At 35.9% G+C, this 17,997-nt stretch overlaps 1 protein-coding gene across 1 annotated transcript in view; it reads right to left on the minus strand.

Moving 5' to 3' along the window:
* dpy (dumpy) overlaps positions 1-17,997 on the minus strand; it is a 126,707-nt gene that overhangs the window by 102,052 nt on the left and 6,658 nt on the right. Inside the window, 1 exon segment of the mRNA XM_069040549.1 lies at positions 7,785-7,840. Within this exon segment, the coding sequence (XP_068896650.1) occupies positions 7,785-7,840 (56 nt within the window).

A 17,997-nucleotide genomic window follows, 5' to 3' on the forward strand; every position in this document is an offset into this window, starting at 1 on the left:
TCTCGTTGCCAAATAAAGATTCCACGTCCATTAGGTACGTACGTGATTTGTTCCCGTTGTTGAGTTATAATAACGGAATTCTGGCGCTTTGTTGGTTTTGCGATGTGCAAAAAGCATCTCATTATTTTTTAAATTTAAAATTTCTATACAACGGTTCGAATTTCAAAAATGACTCAATTAGTTAACCGTTAAAATTCAACCCGAGGCCTTTCCGGACTCAACTCAAATCTGAATACAAGTCACACCTATTATCCTTCTCCTGACAAGTGTAATACACCTCTCCTTTTTATCGCTTCGACTAACAGAAAAGTTATACTTGTAGTTTTGCAGTTATTCCTAGCTGCCACCGAGCCTACCGGATCTAGTCCCATCGAGTTTCAATGTTTAGTGCCGTCATTAACGCAGATATAATTCAATCCATATAAATTGAATACTTATTAGAAAGCTCTAAAGATTTTACGAGAGCTTTGACCGGCTTCTTGGACCAACCGCGACAGGATGTGTGTTTTCTGTTGAATTTTCTATTTGTTGTTGGGCAATAAACTTATGTAAACGACTTTTTGCCACGATGCGATCGGTCAACAAACTTCATGCTCTGTGACATTCTTCATACGTTTTACTGTTACAAATGTCTCATCCTTTTTGCCTCTGACGAAACCATCGCCTCACGTTTTGATCTCACTTTCAGATAAAAGCTCCCCGTAGAACACGTGTTTCCATGTTCCGTGTGTGCGCTTCGGTTTCATTAAAAGCGAAAAAACCTCCTCGACTCTGGGAACAATTCTCGTTATCGACAGAAAGAAAGCGTAAACAAGGACAAGGTTTAATTAGACGCTTCACGGCGAGGATTGAAGAAACGAAAAGCGACGAGAATTAAAATTACTCAGGATTAGGATCGCGGTCATAATAAAATATCGTGGAGTGGATGTGCATTAGTCGAAGTGGAAAATCCAATTTATTTGGATTACAATTACGATAAATGAACTCTTTTGATTAGATTTTTTGCGAGAGAAGAAAGAAACGGAAATGATACGGTGGTACTGGGCGATGTGAGGATTATTTAATAGCAGGAAGATTGCGGATTGGCGATTAATCACCCATCGGGAATTGATGGGTCTCCTTGACCCTGTCGAGGCTCCGGTCACGGATTGTTTGGACGGATGGGTCCCTAATTCGGCGAATTTTTTCGCCGTTAATTCAAACGGCAGCGAATTAACATCGACACAAAAGAGCGATATTTTCCAGTAGCTGAGTTACATCTAAACGGCCGCTGATAAAATCTCCATTACATATTCCATTTGAGACATTAATACTATTGAAATGTCACGGTGGGGGTTTTATGCAGCCGACTCAGCCCAACAATTATGTTTTCATAGATTAATTTATGCTTTTGCCGAAGATAAGATTTCGACTCTATAATTGCAGCTTTCTGCCTGAATAATGCGTACGCTCGGTGCTTTCTGCATCTCTTATGACGAATAAATCTCATAGTCCATCAATTAGCCACAATATATCTGGACACTACGGCAAAATTCCTACGTCTACCCGATAATCACGCTTTAACACATGCACCTGCAGCATAAAAACGTCAAAACTGACGTACGTTCGTGGCGCCGTAAAGAGGTGTTGCTTCGAGTTATGGTGAGCTTTATGTTCTAAAATATGCAACAAGCGCCAACAGTTTAGAATAATGGAAATATTTTCTTTACCGGCGAGTTTCTCGAAAGCCACAAGGTCCAGTCAATTTTATTTTTTTCAAAGAAACGTTTTGCTATAATTTTCATTTCAAATTATTCAGTTTGGATTTAGGTCTTGCCTCATGTATGACTTTTGGACTGATGTTCCTGAGATATTCATTTTTAAAACTAAAAATGAAGTGGCAGTACAATTTCCATAAAAAATCATTCCATTAATAAGAAAATGATACTCACATGCTCATATTTCTATACTTTATGACAAAATAAAATAATGTATTAAAAGAACGTCCAAACGCACATTTTTTAAACTAAAAATCCTCCCAAATCAATGAACAATTAATTTATTGATAGGAGGGGATGTATTGAGTGACTTGCACGATCTCCTGATCTCACTCCATTACATTTTTTATGGAACTACATACATCGAAAGAAGCGTCTTGAGGAGAGGAATCCAACAGCGTACAGTTCAATGGAATTCGATACTTAGTAAGGGGGCAAGGGTCAATCGAATATACAAATGTGAACACAAAGTAATAATTTTTTTTAAGGTCTACGGTCTGACTTTTAAACATCAAAAGAAGCGTCTTGAAGAGAGGAATCCAACAGTGTAAAATTCAATGGAATACAATACTTTCTAAGGGAGCAATGGTCAAGCGAATCCGCAAATTTAAACACAAAGTTAATGTCTTTTTTTTGTTTTCTTTATTTTTCTCAAAAACTACGAGAGTCACGGGGTCACTCTTTACATCAAAAGGAGCGTCTTCAAAAGAGGAATCCAACAGTGTAAAATTCAATGGAATATGATACTTAGTAAGGGAGCAATGGTCAATCGAAACCGTAAATTTTAAGAGAAAGTAAGAGGTTTTTTTTCAAGTTTTCTTCATTTTTCTCAAAAACTAAGAGAGTTACGGGGTAACTATTCTACATCAAAAGAAGCGCCTTGAGGAGAAGAATCCAACAGTGTAAAGTTCAATGGAATACGATATATAGTAAGGGAGCGAGAGTCAATCGAATATGCAAATTTAAACACAAAGTAAGTAAGTGTTTTTCTAGTATTCTTAATTTTTCTCGAAAACTAAAAGAGTTACGGGGTGACTCTTTACATCAAAAGTAGCATCTTGAAAAGAGGAATTCAACAGTGTAAAATTCAATAGAATAGGATACTTAGTAAGGAAGCAATGGTTAATCGAATCTGCAAATTACAAAGTATTTTTTTTAAGTTTTCTTAATTTTTCTCGAAAATGAAGAGGTCTGACTTTTAAATATCAAAAGAAGTGTCTTGAGGAGAGGAATTAAACAGTGAAAAGTTCAATGGAATACGATACTTAGTAACGGAGCAAAGGTCGATGAAATATGCAAATTTGAACAAAAAGTAATAATTTTTTAAAGTTTTCTTCATTTTTATCGAAAACTAAGAGAGTTATGGTCTGACTTTTATACATCACAAGAAGCGTCTTGAGGAGGGCAATCCAACAGTGCAAAATTCATAGTACTTAGTAAGGGAGCAATGGTCAATCGAATCTCCAAATTAGAAAAAAGTAATCGTTTCCTAAGGTTTTCTTCATTTTTCTTGGAAACTAAGAGAGTTACGGAGTGGCCGTTATACATACATACACATATCAAAATTTAATAATACATATCTCCAAACCTGTCAAAAAATTAGGCGGGAGACAATTCTCAAATTCGGGCAGTGTCGAACAAAAAAAAAAATAACCTGTGCGAGCTTTTTCGAAAAGCTCAAGGGGAAAGAAACTTTCGGCGCGGACTCTATATCCAGCTCGATCATTTTTCCGTCCGGTTTATTTACATTTGTGTCCCGTTAAAAAAATCCTCATGAATAACGTGTGGCTCTCACGGTGCTAACGGTTTGACGAAAAACAAAAGTGCCATCGCGAAATGGCGAATTCGTTGTAACGGGTCTCGTGGCTCGGTGGCGTTTCTCAAATTGTGATGAGAAATGCACAAGTGTGCTTTGTTAATGAAATTTTGATGGGGACTGCTCAGCGGCGGCAAAAATAACTGGAAGAGCGTTGACTTCGTCTAGCAGCAAACATAAAGACCGTTATTCATTGAATTATAAATATTAACCCGCAAGAGCTAAACCGTTTGGGCTAAAAAAATGCCAACACAATTAATCGATTTGCAAGGCCGACAGACGTCTAAACTGCCAATCGGCGCTATCAGAGTCAATTACCCGAACTTGTGGAATAATAATCCTCTGCAGAATTTTTCAGGTGGAGCGAATTATGCAATTATTTTATTGTTACGACTCGCTGCGGTTATTCTATTATCAGAGCCACGATTTGTAGTTGAGGTTAAGAGTTTTACTATTCTAACACTTTCTTCACTCTGTCCGGGGGATTATGCCGTGGAACAATGAACGACTAGATTGACCAGGCTTGAATATTAATGACTCTTTGTAAGCGACCACTTTAAGTGTAAATTGTACACTGCGATGGTCACTTATTAGTCATCGTCGCTGTTGTTTTGGCATAGAAAATTAATTTTTATAACAGGATTTCGGTTAGTTATAGTCGGTGACATCAGCACCATCCGTAACATCTTTTAAAAATAAATGTTAACACCATATGCTCCGATGACTCGAATTCATTATCCAGCTAGGCATGTTGTTACATAATTAACAAATCCTCTATTAGTCGCCTTTTAACTGGCACATAACAGACATTACAAGCTCGGAATGGTGATCGAAAACAACAACTAGAATTTTTACAAGGTTTCCACGAATTTTTCCAAATTAAAATCGATTTATAAATAACTCTTCTCCGAGGCGTCCTTGACAACGGCTCGGCCTACCTAATTTTATTTAACATAACTCACCGCATTCCTCTAGCTGTGAAAACTGTTAAAGTACATTTTTACGAGTAGCGGCGCCGTAAGGAAGATTTGCCGATAGTGGCATTTTTTGTCGAAACGGTTATCTACATTCTGCACGAGAAAATAAGTATAATGAGAGGCGTCGTTGGAAGGAAATCTTCGTTTGTTGAGACAGGCCGTATCATTATGATAATGAAATGCGAGAAATTTCCAACAGCATTTTAAAGATTTATCAGTTGTGCATTAACATTTAGAGAGCTGATAACACATCGACTACACCGAAGAGCTATTCTATCGACGTATGTTAATTCTCACCAACGGCATCTACAACAAATTCTCTCCACACCAGGTTGGTTCGTCGTGATCCCGAAATTAGTCGCTGTCTTGATAATTTTGAACGTCATAAAGATATGCAGCATGCTTCCACTTATTAAATCAAACGACCATATAATTTAAGTCTTAAGTAAGGAAGACTCGTCACAATCATTATTTATTTTTCTGTGAATGCATTTGCATTGTCAGGACGCTAATAGGTAAATTCCTGCTGTACCAAAAAATACTGTAACGCGAGTTCGTCGCTTGACCGACCGTTGCAGTCTCCACACTAGAACGCGCAGAATTAAATAAACAACAACGTCGAGTTATTGAGTGTTGCAAAACTAAGCAAGAGGCGTTACAATTTTACTTCTGTCACGGTATTCTGCTCTACAATCTTTTTTTCATTTTGTTTTTGTGTTTTATTTTTAAAAAACAACTCAAACAACCATATTGCACGATTTACTGCTAATCATAGTTCTCGTTGGGCTCGTGATAAAATTTGAGATATAGTTTTGCCACTGGATGTTGGAACATCGCATTTTATTGACGTCCAGGTTCATCGCTTGACTGACCGTTGCAGTTTCCGCACCGAAATGACCAGTAATAAACGAGAACGCTTCTGTCAGGTTCGAAGATAAGTCAGCTCTAATCGTCATTCTCTTCCTCGAGGAAATTCGTATTATTCCGACGTGCTTTTCTATCCTGCAGACGTTAAAAGTTCTCAGCAGGATAACGATACGTGTTTGTCGTCACTTCGCTCGACGTAACCTCGATTCTTAATTGCTCTTTTGCATCTGTTCGAAGAAAAGAGAACCACCCTTATGGTTCCCGGCAATTATTTTACGACACGCTGTAGGTGTTATTGTTCTTTGAAGTGTTTAATAGTACTTGACAATTTACAAGTCTGCAAGAATGGTCGATTTTAGGTCACGAGAAGTCCTTGATCTACGCAATTGTTCATGTGTCTCGGAGTTTAACACCAGTTCGGTTGCGCAAGCGGTGCAACTTTTCAATCAGTAATGGCTGCTCCTGCATATAAAGTCGTATCCAAAAATTTCCATTTTCTAGTACTTTCTCTTCTGTTAATTAAAAAGAAAACATTGTTTGTCGATTTACTTTATAAAAATATGCCAACAGAGTCAGCAATTAAAGGATTAAAGTCGGTCATACGATAGTCTGTGACAAATTGTTTATTTGCGTAACAACAATCGATTTATTAAAATACATAAAAATTGAGAACCACCTCATTCAACAATTTAAAAACGGAATTTTCACGACTGATTGAGCATACATAAAGTACAATAACAATAAAGTGTGCTGCGATAAAAGTCAAGTGGTATGATTAATTCCAAAAAAAAGGACAAAAGTAAATAATTTTTTCACAAACCAGAATAAATAAACACCGCTATCTGGATAAATTTATTACAATTCTAAACTTATTTGATACATTATTTCAAATTGTTACTTTTGTGATTTACGATAAAATCTGAATAGTTTCGCTTGATATAGACATAATGGAGGACTTAATGTATTCACTTTGTCTACGAAAGGTCGTTTTGAACGAAATTCATGAATATTTTCTCTATAAAGTGAAATTACGACTTCTTAGACGACGAATTTGTCATTTAAAACAAGTTTAGTGGTGAAAATAACAAATAAAATATGCTAGACGTCCACACTGGACAACTACATAAAGAAATAACAAAAGGGAAATGACTCTACGCTGGATGAATTTGAAGAAGAACCAAGCACAACTCCTTATACATAAATGTCAAGGTTTCGTCGAAAACTGATTGGAAAAAAAATTTGAACTGTCAATGTCGCGATTTCCTATTTCTTAGAATCTAAGTGTCAACTCGGTGCGATGTTAACAATTCCCTCAACGTCAATGACTTTGAGACACAATAGCAAACCAACAGGAAGTACGTGATCTTCCTCTGGAGACAGCGGATGTGAGTAGTGAAAAAACGGAAATGCCATCACAACATGTCCCACCAACTGCATTTCTTTGGTGCAGCTGCAGTTTCCTTTGGAAAATGGCGGCCGGTCATTTTGATCGTGACATCATTTGTCTCCAGAGCACCACATTTACTTTCATTTAACAATAGAGGTGTGATTGACTCCACCCATTATCACAAGAGTACCAAGTTTAGCACTTTATTGAAGCAGAGACATCGAGAGTATTTGCATACAAAGAAAGTGACATTTTACCTCACCTAAGGACTATATTGTATCGAGGCCCATGTCCTACATTAAGTCGCTCCTTGAAAAGATTAATTTATCAAGACTTAAACCTATACTTAAGTCTGCAAAGTGATCGGTTTTGGGTGTCGACGCGCCCACTGTGAAAATCCCAAAAATTCATTAAAAAACCATTGAACTTTGATTTTGGCGAGAAAATTTGAAAGCCCACATGTGAGACATCACCGAGAATTATCCGGTTCTTCACCTAAGTGGGTGTCGAGATCTTTCAACTGTTCGCGAGTTGTAAAAATGAAATCTGTTTCTTGTCAGCATCTCTACGATTGTGGTAAACGACCAGCTGGAATTCTACAATTAAATTTAATAACCTTAATAAGGCTCTAAACATCCATTATCAGTTATTACATTGCGCACACGGGAAAATTTAATTTAGCAAAAGACATTTCAATATAATTTAATAACGATTTCAAGTACAATCATCGAGCCAGGTAGTTGTGGTTTATGTTTAAATCTGCGCCGTCGCTGAAACGTCAAAGTAATTATTTTTCTTATACTGCCGGCAGAAACATTTCCCGTGAAATTCCAAGAATGCGCTTTTTACTACGTTTACAGTGATCATTACACAGAAATTCACTAGAATTACATTAATAATTCGTTTGAGTTTATTGCGTCGTAAAAATTGCAATTCCGAGAGGGTTAGGGTTAGCTACTGGAAGAAAAAGAAAAACTCACCGTCGTTGTCTGCAGCCACATCCACACGACTAGCGGAAGTATTATCTTCATTTTTGCTGCAATTAAAAGTTGCAATTAGACAAACAATCACGAAATCATTTAGTGGTATTTAAAAGAAATTGGAGTTGGTAAAAGGACAAGGTAATTCTGCTTGGTGAGGTGCGATCGACAAAAAAGTAATTAAGGCGAATGCTACGGTATTGAGTGCAAAGTTTGTTTGTCTGTGAGCATGCAAATTTACGAAATTAGAACGGGACCGCAAAAAACGTCTATTCATCCGCCGGTCGTCGATCAATGGAAGCCAAATCGGGAGAGTATGGATGGTTATGCAAAACAGCACGAGCTAATTGCGTCGCCCTTTCTCTTTCACCGTTGTACGCATCCCGGTATCAATAGTTTATTAATAAAACGAAAAATGGAATTCTATAATATGATAAATCTGTGGAGTGCAGTCTGCAAGTTCATCGGCATTCAGACTCTCCATTTTACATGAGATTTCGGTCCGCCGACCTATTAATCATCAGCATTTTAAATTATTTCTGCATTTTTTGCCGTCAGCTATACTCTTCAATGAATCGTGTTCGTCGAAATGCACTCATATCGTAACTCTATTTGGTTTCTGGGTCGAACTTTCATCTTCAAGAGTGGACGATATATCAAACAAGAAGGTGGAGCTCTGGGGACAGTTGACATATAAAAATGAAATTTGAGTGCATAATGTTAAAAGTTGAAAATAGAAATATATCATCGTGACCGATACCTATTGGTCAATTTTGATCGCGTCTGGGAATACATTCGGTTTCTTTCAAATTCGAAAGTATGTAGGTAAACGAATTTCCTGCTCCAGTCGGCTTAGCGACAGCAGGGATGGTCGTTGCAACAGTTCAATTATTTACAGTTGGATTTAAATGTGACATTCAGAATTTGCCGAATTTATTCTACATTATAAAGCGGCACATTCAAAATTTGACAAGTTTTCGAAGCAAGCTGGACCAGACGACCATTTATATCGAGTGTTCAATTGAAAAGTTCATCAAATTTGAATTTTTACAAAATTGTGAAATATGTCTTATACTTGGGCCAACCAACAGATATAGTAATAAAACCGCCCCCTAGTACCCGCGTATTTTAAATAGCAGCTTCCAATTGGCTTATTCAAAACGTGCGCAGATTTTCGAAAGCCTGATGTACATCCACAAAAATTACTTGACGGCATCCGGCATCTCATTCGTTTTAACCTCGCTTCGGGAGTTTGGCCACGTGTTTATGTTTGTTTGTTTTCCTTGGCATTTTTCGATTTGTATTACGAAAATTTATTTAACTTTTCTTTTATTTTTACATTTATTTTTGATTTTATGATCCTTTTTATTGATTTTAAGATTAAATTACCTTAGGGATAACAGCGTAATTTTTTTGGAAAGTTCATATTTATAAAAAAGTTTGCGACCTCGATGTTGGATTAAAATTTATTTTTGGTGAATAACAATAGTTTTTTTTTCAAGACTTATAAGAATGACAAATGGCATAGAACCTGCTTTTATTATTATATCTGTTGGTTGGCCCAAGTATAGAAGATCAGTGACAAAAGTTAGGTTAGGACCACGCTAAGATGTGAGATTTTTGACAACATTTAATGTGAGTGCCAAGTTATCAACAGGTTTATAATTATTGCGGGGGATGTTTTTGGCTACATGTTTGGTAACATTGAATACAAAACGTCTTAATTTGACAAAAGTCGCAAGTATGTGTAATCTGTAAAATCTTAGGTTAGATGTGTTTTTTTTTATGTTGAAAGCATTAAATGCACACCAAGACAATTTTAAAATCATAGAAGATGTTGAAAATATGGACCACCTTCATGAATACATTTTAAAACTTTACGATGAAAATTTCTCATCACATTTTCCAATTCATTTGAATATCCCGCTGCAAGAGCAAGTTTGCGCGCGCGCCAACGTTTGTCTTGTTAATAACGACCTAGACGTCCCAGATAGTGTTATTCTTGTATTAACGCCGCCACAGCAAAATATGACAATCCGGTTTAATGCCGCAAATGAATTGACCAATTTTATATTAATCTTAAGAGGTTTTTTGAAGCTCAGGTGAGAAAACAACCAAACAGTTACTTTATTATAGTTTGTCACAAAATATAATTTGCGTTTAACAGCTCAGCGCTCTTATGACGTTTTTCAAAAATCTAATTTGGTGGTTAAGGTGTATAGTATCATATCATAGCAGAACTTTAATTACATGATAGAACATTCTTCTACAACATCAATTATAATTTGCCAAATCTACTGTTCAAATGGAACTTATTTACTTCGGACCTAGGCTATAAAATTTGTGGTGTACTTAATTTTATTGAACTTGATTGTACATTATTGTGTAGTAGGTACTATCAGTATTTTTTTTTGTAGCGACGAAGAACAATCACCAAGAAGCCATGATTCAGGGGGGTCCTCTTTATCCTTGAGTTAACAAAATGAAATTTCTTTTCTAAAGTTTAAATCGAAAAGAAATAAGCCTAATTTGTCCAATTTACAGAATTGGAAAGAAAAGACAAAATATCCCGAAATGCCTTAAAATTTTGTGATTTGTACAAATAGTACAAACTTGTGACATTGTATTTTTTTTTAATATACCCACTTTAAAAACAGGGCAGAATCCTTAAAATATTGATTTGTTCTGAAAATTTAAATGTTTTTTAAATACACTTTAAAAAACTGGTCAAAATCGTTGAAATTTCAATAACAAGAAGCTAAAACAGCTCAAAATTTATGGATATATTTTTTTTAACTTTATAATTTTGGATCTTGAAATCAAATTATCCTAAACAGACCCATATAGTAGTGAAATATATCATTGTGACCGATATTGCCCAATTTTGATCGCGTCTGGGACCACATTCAGTTTCTTTCAAATTCGAAAGTAGATAAACGAATTTCCTGCTCCAGTCGGGTAAACGGCGGCAAGGATGGTCGTTGCAACAGTTCAGTTATTCTTCACGAACCGATGGAAAATTTTAAATACCAATTACGGTTGATCGACTAATATTTACGCGGTTTTTAGAGTCATGATTTACGCAAACAACATGCAATTTTCTAACTGTAAAAACACACTTAATTAGGGTCTTTATAATAAAGTCGTCGATAAATTTTCATCGTCTTTAATAACGTGGTTGATTGCTGGCCGATTTGACAGTTGCGAGTTAATTAAAGTCAACGTTCGACAAAACAAAGATCAACACTGAAAAACGAGCTCTAGTTAATAGCAACAACAGTTAACAATTAGTTTATCAGACACCAGATGATAACATAAAATGTGTAGTTATTTTCTTAGTTAAATTAATTATACAGGGTGTATCTAAAATTCGTGTGTTAATTTTAATCAGTGGAAGAACTCGCCAAATTATGAAACTTTTCTCTGTAACATTTTGCATAAGTTTTCCAAGATTTTTTGTCCCCCAATTTTTACCAAATGAGTCGGTTTGTGTGATTAACTAGTCTCTATTATTTAGTAGAATTTTAATTTTAATGATTTAATTTTTTCTATAACAATGTAACTTTTTGACAAACAACAGAAAATGTTCGCCCTTGCCCATAGGCGGGTATACATTTTGATGGATGATTTATTCCAAATTTTAAATCAATTTGTGACGCTTTTTCGTCAAAAATTCAAATAGAAAAAACGTTTCATTTAACAAGCTCTGCTACGTGTTAAAATTAACACTCGCATTTTAGATACACCCGATATAATAGATTAATTCTAAGCAATTTTATAACCCAGATAAGAAGATAAGAGCTGATTTGGAAAACTTGTTCTGTACTCTCTATCAGTGGTGTTACTATATTCGCTCCTTTTGTCTATTGTGTTGTTATTGGATCAATTGACATCATCATGTATCATAATCTTGACCATCGATGGAGATTACCTTCTGTTAACATTAAGCACATACATATTGTGCATTAATCTCTCTCACGATCGGCGTGATCTGGAACATTGTTCTGTTTTTGCACAGAAAATTGCTTTATGTAACTTCATTACCTTTCAGATTGTTTACGGTTAACGTTAATTTTTAAAAGTATGTCTACGATTTGCCTTCAACAATTGGCTTTGCACACAAAAGAGAGCGTAACCGCATTATATAAAACTACTATTTACAATAATGCAACCGAATAATATTTCAGAACGGATATACGAAAACAAGACATGGTTAATTAAAGTTCATTTTTAATAATATTATACTTTTTATGAATATTTCTCTGCTATAAAAATGTTCAATTTAAATTCAAGTCGTACTTAAATAGAAAGGTGCTACAGTGTATTAAAAGACAGAACACTTATTTAAAATTCTATGTAATTAGAAAATGTATTATGTATTATAAATTAGCTTCACAAATGTGAAAAATTCGCAGTTAAAATATGTACAGGTATGTAAATGAAAGACCTTCTAAATCTGATTTTTTTTTGTTACTAACAATAAGTTAAGAACCAAGTAAAATTTACAAGAGCTTTATTAATAATAATAAAGCTACCTTTTGCCTCCGACTTTGCATCAACACCAAGTTGAATTTTTATTTGAAAGCTTCTAAAAATGATCGTATAATTCTTCGCTGGATCTATCTCCTCTATCAATTACTGAAGCTTGTGAAAGAAAAACAAGTAAATACCATAAATATAAACAAATTTTGATATGTCCAAAAGTATCTGATCGAAAAAATTAAGAGATTAAACTAATCAGAATTAAGAAATCGCGCAAATAATCGTACGTTAGACCACAAAGAAATTAAAATAAGAATGGAATTAAGAACTTACTTCTGATGTATAGGATTCCAATGTAAAAAAACAGAAGACGTGAGATGGCACGCCCACAAGCCGCTTAGATTAAAATCGAGGAAATGGATATAAGAGTGGTGAGCTCACTACACCGCGGTATATTCGACAGAGATTTATCGTTGATGAAAAAAAGTGCAGAACATAATTTAAAATTTTCCTTTTCTGGCAAATTTTGTTTGAAGAAAACTTATTTATTAGTTTTTGGGCACAGTGGATTAAAACAGATACACAAACAAAAATTTCTAAAAATTGTTCTGTTTTACTGAGAACGAAAATTTAATTTTTTAATTTTTTTTTTCTTCCAGCCAGATGAATAACACAATGATTGTTGACCATACACGCAATTAACAGTTTCCATCTTTATCAAAAGCTTTAAATTAGAACAGCACACAATAGAGACATAGTACAGCGGCCAGCTAGAACGCCAATCGTTGCCATCTGCAAAGAATAAAAGGCACTAACCCAAATTCAGTTCTCGTATAATTATAATTCTTGATCTGGCCCTACCAAACCTTATAATTTGACGTCGCGTGATAAACGCTTCATTCCTACACACACAAGAATAGCTGCCATAATAGGCGTGCTTTTCTTGAATGAATGCGATGATTCATTTGGAAAAAGCCGACATTCCATCCGTTCGGAATTATTTATGAAAAAGCTCCCCTCCACGCCGATCGCTACACTTTTTCATATTAATTACTGGGTTCCTCGACAATTACTCCTAAACTACACATAATTGCATAATGTACCGGCTACTTTCTATTTTGTAACGTTTCAAATATCTAATTGAATCGAATCACCGGCACTCTTGCTCCGAGGATGCCTTAACAACACAATAAATTGTCGATACCGACTCGTGCATCGACACATTTTACGTTTCTCTTGGCATTTACTATAATAATAAAGTTATACCATCGAGATATTGCGAATCGTGGCCAACTTCAATATGGACGACTCTCATCCCGCCGCCATTTTGTGACCGCGCAACCCCAACCTAACCGGTCACGTGACGCACAAGTCGATCCAGATCGGCGAAATGCGTTACGCAAAAAGTGTTTCGATGTTTTTACGGTCGTGCTGTAGAAAGTTTGCGTGCGTTTTAATTTAACGAGCACGTGTTGAGAGCTCATTTTGCCACACGAATGGATTATCCGCCGACTTCGTTTGAATTAGTGGCGATTAGCGAGTCCTTTGACGGAGACGCGAAAAATTCGCTCGTAAATCCGGCAACAGTTGTTCGACTGGTGTGAATTAATGACAGACGAGATTTTACAGTTGGTACGGTTCATTATTTGATATTTTGAAAATGCCATTGAAAGACTTTTTCGTTGCGAATTCTGTAATCACACATCGCGGATCATGACCAAGAACTGGCTTTTCTATATTAAAAGTCGACCCCGAGGTCGTTCGGGTTGGTATATCGATTCGTATCCTTTCACATTATTATTTAAGTGCATATCCGCCAATCTGGACAAGGACGCCGCCGCCTGTTTTAGACAAGATGGTTGGATTTCGATTCGAATTTGTCACCGCTTAGGGCGTCGGCCACCAAAGGCGTAACTTGATGGATAAATCATTCGTTATCTTTCATCAATAGACGCATCAAATTTCTTCGTACGCCCCTGACCCATCTCACAAATTACTAGGTGGAAGGTTTATTTATCTTCGATTATGAAAAAATGTTCTGGTTGTGGAAAGTTTAGAGGGTCAGTGTGTGCAGCTTTGGTCTGTGAAATTTACACATATCTGCATATTTTACCAAAACAAAACCTGTTTGACAGAACTAGATGCGGGTTACAAAACATTGAAGAAAATTAATTATTCTCGCGGGCTAAAATATCAAGTTTGGACAATTTTAGCTTCGATTCGGGTGATTTATTGACAATAAAAACACCAGTGGGAGTGTTTCTTTTCCAATTAGTAATTGCATAGAAACAGTTAACTGTTCAGTTGCCAGTCAGAAACCTTTGTACCATAACGGGTTCTTTCCAAACTTGCGTATTTCAGAAAACTGGCATGTTTTTCAAGAAAGCTCTAAAATTTAGCAACCGCTACTTTCAAAAATTAAAAATTCAGTTAATCAGATCTCTTGGGTTTTTGTCGCGACACTAAAAAACTACTTAATTTAAATCACGTTTTTATTTATCTCAATCTCTAATATATGGGTACTTGATTAAACAACTTTTCTTCGTTTTATTCTGTTATGATGTATGTTCTTGATAGTGATGGTATTTAATTTTGTTTATTTATTTTGGCTTAACTCATCATAAATCGTTGTACCATACTGGAAAACATTGTCACATTCTTGGGTGGTCATAACCACTTACTTTTAAATGTCAAGTTTAACATTTTCAATTTCCATGAGCTGAGTTTTCTGTTTATTTATAGTTTTCTTTATTTGGTCAGAGCGTAGGGTTCACTTTCAATTTTTCAAAACTGGGTTCTCAATTGAAATAGGATATACGACACGATTTTTTTACTTAACGACACTTTGTTCTATGGACAGGTTGTTAATGATGTCGACAAAAAACCATAATTAGCATTAATCCTCGACCTGATTTGACACCTCCACAATCACAAATTAATCTTTTCAAACAACATCATAATATAATTTTTATCACTTTTGACGGACAGGATTTTTTTTCTCAGTCAATTTTCTCACATCCTGCCATCTGCCCAAGGCAACATAAAAATTTACAATTTGCAGTACCTAATGTACGAGAATAGGTATCTTTTTTCAGCCTCTCTCTAAATTTACTGAGTTTTCATTCGCCCAAATCGTCTTGAAACAGTGAATTCCATGCCTAGGTAGGGATTTTTAATGAAAGATTTTGGGTTGATAACACTAAATGTCAATGACGTGGAATTTTTGACAAATTCAAGAAAAAATCTGTTTCACTGTCCAAGGCGTCCGCCGAGGCTCTACAAGTACAAGCACTAAGACTTGATTTTGAAATTTTAATCATTTTTCGTAATGGCCGATGTTGCCAATGGAAGAAAAATAAATTCCCATATGCGGTACTATTTAAAAAAATATATTTCTTTTGCTTATGGGGCCGAAAATTTTTTGTGTATCCCGCAACGAGAAACAAACCTTGCAAAATGACAGTTTCTGGCCTTGTGATACAAATAACTATTGTTTCATGAATTCAGAGTCAGTTCATTAATAATCTTCTTTCAACTAACGGACAGTCCTCGGCGAAAAAAACAATTTTGTTTTCCATTTTGGAGTAAACCCACACCAAATGGAATAAAATATATTTTAGTTCTTTTGCAGAGCATTTAATCATTTTCGTGAAAATCGTGGGTGGTCCTTTTGTAGGAAGACACATGACAGCTGTGTGAATTGCCCATTATAAAACTTAATGGCCGAATATCAATTTCCAAACTGTAAGAGATTTGTCAATTACACTCTCGACTTCTTTTGCGGTTCTTTTGAACACTTTTCATCCATTTTTCGGTTGTTAAATACTAATTGTAATTATTTCACGGTATAATCTCGTTTCTCATTGTTGCAAGATGTTGTTGTCTCGCTAGACAACCCGACCACTGTCAAAAAGGATTACTTTTAGCACGAACGCCTCTCAAATCCGATCGCGGTTCTCGGAGCAAGGACATTGCCCGTTCGTCGTAGGCGAAACCAGAAATGAAAAGTTATCGAAACTTTTGCATTTCTAGAACGTCATTATTTTTATTAGTCGCTTCGCATTTAAAAGCTTTTGCAATGAAATTCGTGACCTGAAATCGACGCCCGGCAAAAACTGTCGCCAATTTATTGCAAGATTTCGGAGATATTTTGACAGTTGCTCTCCGGTGCATATATTTTTCCAGTCAATCAAAATTGCTCCAATTAAACTGCAACCTGACCTTTAAACAGGTTTTGGCGTTTGCTTTTAGTGCTGACCACTATCTCATTTTGATTTGTTTAATTCATTTTCTTCTTTATTGGTATCTACCGAAGTCGGACCAAAAATTCCGGTTTGTTCTCCTTTAGGGTAGCAACAGACTGGCGGTTGTTTAATTATCGTAAATTTCCCCCTCGATATGTGCTAATGAGACTGGTTAATATTTAGTGAAATAACATACGTTCCTCTGAATCACCATTTCAATGCAATTTTGTAACAATGTACGAAGAGTAACATTTTTGTTCGTGCATGTTGGCACAACAAGAGACAGTGTTTGTGAAGTTAAACGACCCTACTTGTAATTAAACGAAATTACCCGGAACCTGCATAAATTAAACGAATCAAAAAGGTTGAAACCAACAGAAGAACAGTTGTGATGAAGATTCGTCAAAAAGAATCAAACGTAACTAATATTTCTCAACTGATTGCCAGCTTTGGATCTCCCGAAGAAATAATTTGAACACTTAAAGCGTGAAGGTAGACGAACTAATAACAGCTTTGAGTCGACATTTGGTTTTTAATCGACATTAACTTTGTTGGAGTAACCTCCTGGTTACAATGACAATTTAAAAGTAACCGGCGTGTTTCGTAACCTTTTCCAAGAAGAGAATGCAATTTAAAAAGAAGATGCATGACTTGACCTTTTAACTATCAATCTCTATGCAGCTCATAATAAAAACAACAATTTTATTTCTAAAGTTTTTAATCACGCCATTGTGAATTCTGCACCATATGGTCAACTTTCACTCAAAACCTATAAGATCGGGCGGTTACAAAATAATTCTAACGTCGCAGCACCAATCAATACAAACCATTTTTGTTTGTTTTAGTGTCATAAAGTCGACCGTGACCGTGCCGTCTCTGTGATCTTTGGAATTGTGCTTTGTAAACCGGACTCGGGTAAATGTCAACTGTGGCAACTTTCCGTTTCGCGGCAGACAAGTTAAAAATCGGTTGGAAGACGTCGTAAAAATCGTGTGTTTAGTCATGCTAGAACAGCCTTACTAATTATATTACGAGTGCAAATTTTTAATGTTCACACCCCATAATGGCTCCGCTATTTTTCCCCGTGGGGGTTCGGACATAATTACGCCACATGCTGGGTTCGTCTTTTTTTACCATCATGTACCTGAGCAACACTTAACGTCAAGATGCCGAGGCTAAAACAAATAGAAAAGACGGAGTCGTGTTGGCCAGCTCGGGTTGACTCTTGACACAATGTTTGAAGAAATTTCAGGTGCAACTTTTCGGTGCGCGAAGAACTGGTAGCGTCTAATTTGCAATTTAATGAAAATGGGAGATGTCAGCGGAAGAATGTCATCAGGAGACACTTAATTATCGCGTTTCGTGCAAAAAACGTTTCGAGGTAATGATTATTCAAATTTCAAGATCGTTCGAGAATGTATCGGTTTTGGGTGAAGTGGCACAAGCGGTAAAGTGATTACCATCTCGCCTCCATGTCCCACTTTACC

This window comes from Tenebrio molitor, chromosome 3, assembly GCF_963966145.1.
Source record: "Tenebrio molitor chromosome 3, icTenMoli1.1, whole genome shotgun sequence".
NCBI lineage: Eukaryota > Metazoa > Arthropoda > Insecta > Coleoptera > Tenebrionidae > Tenebrio > Tenebrio molitor.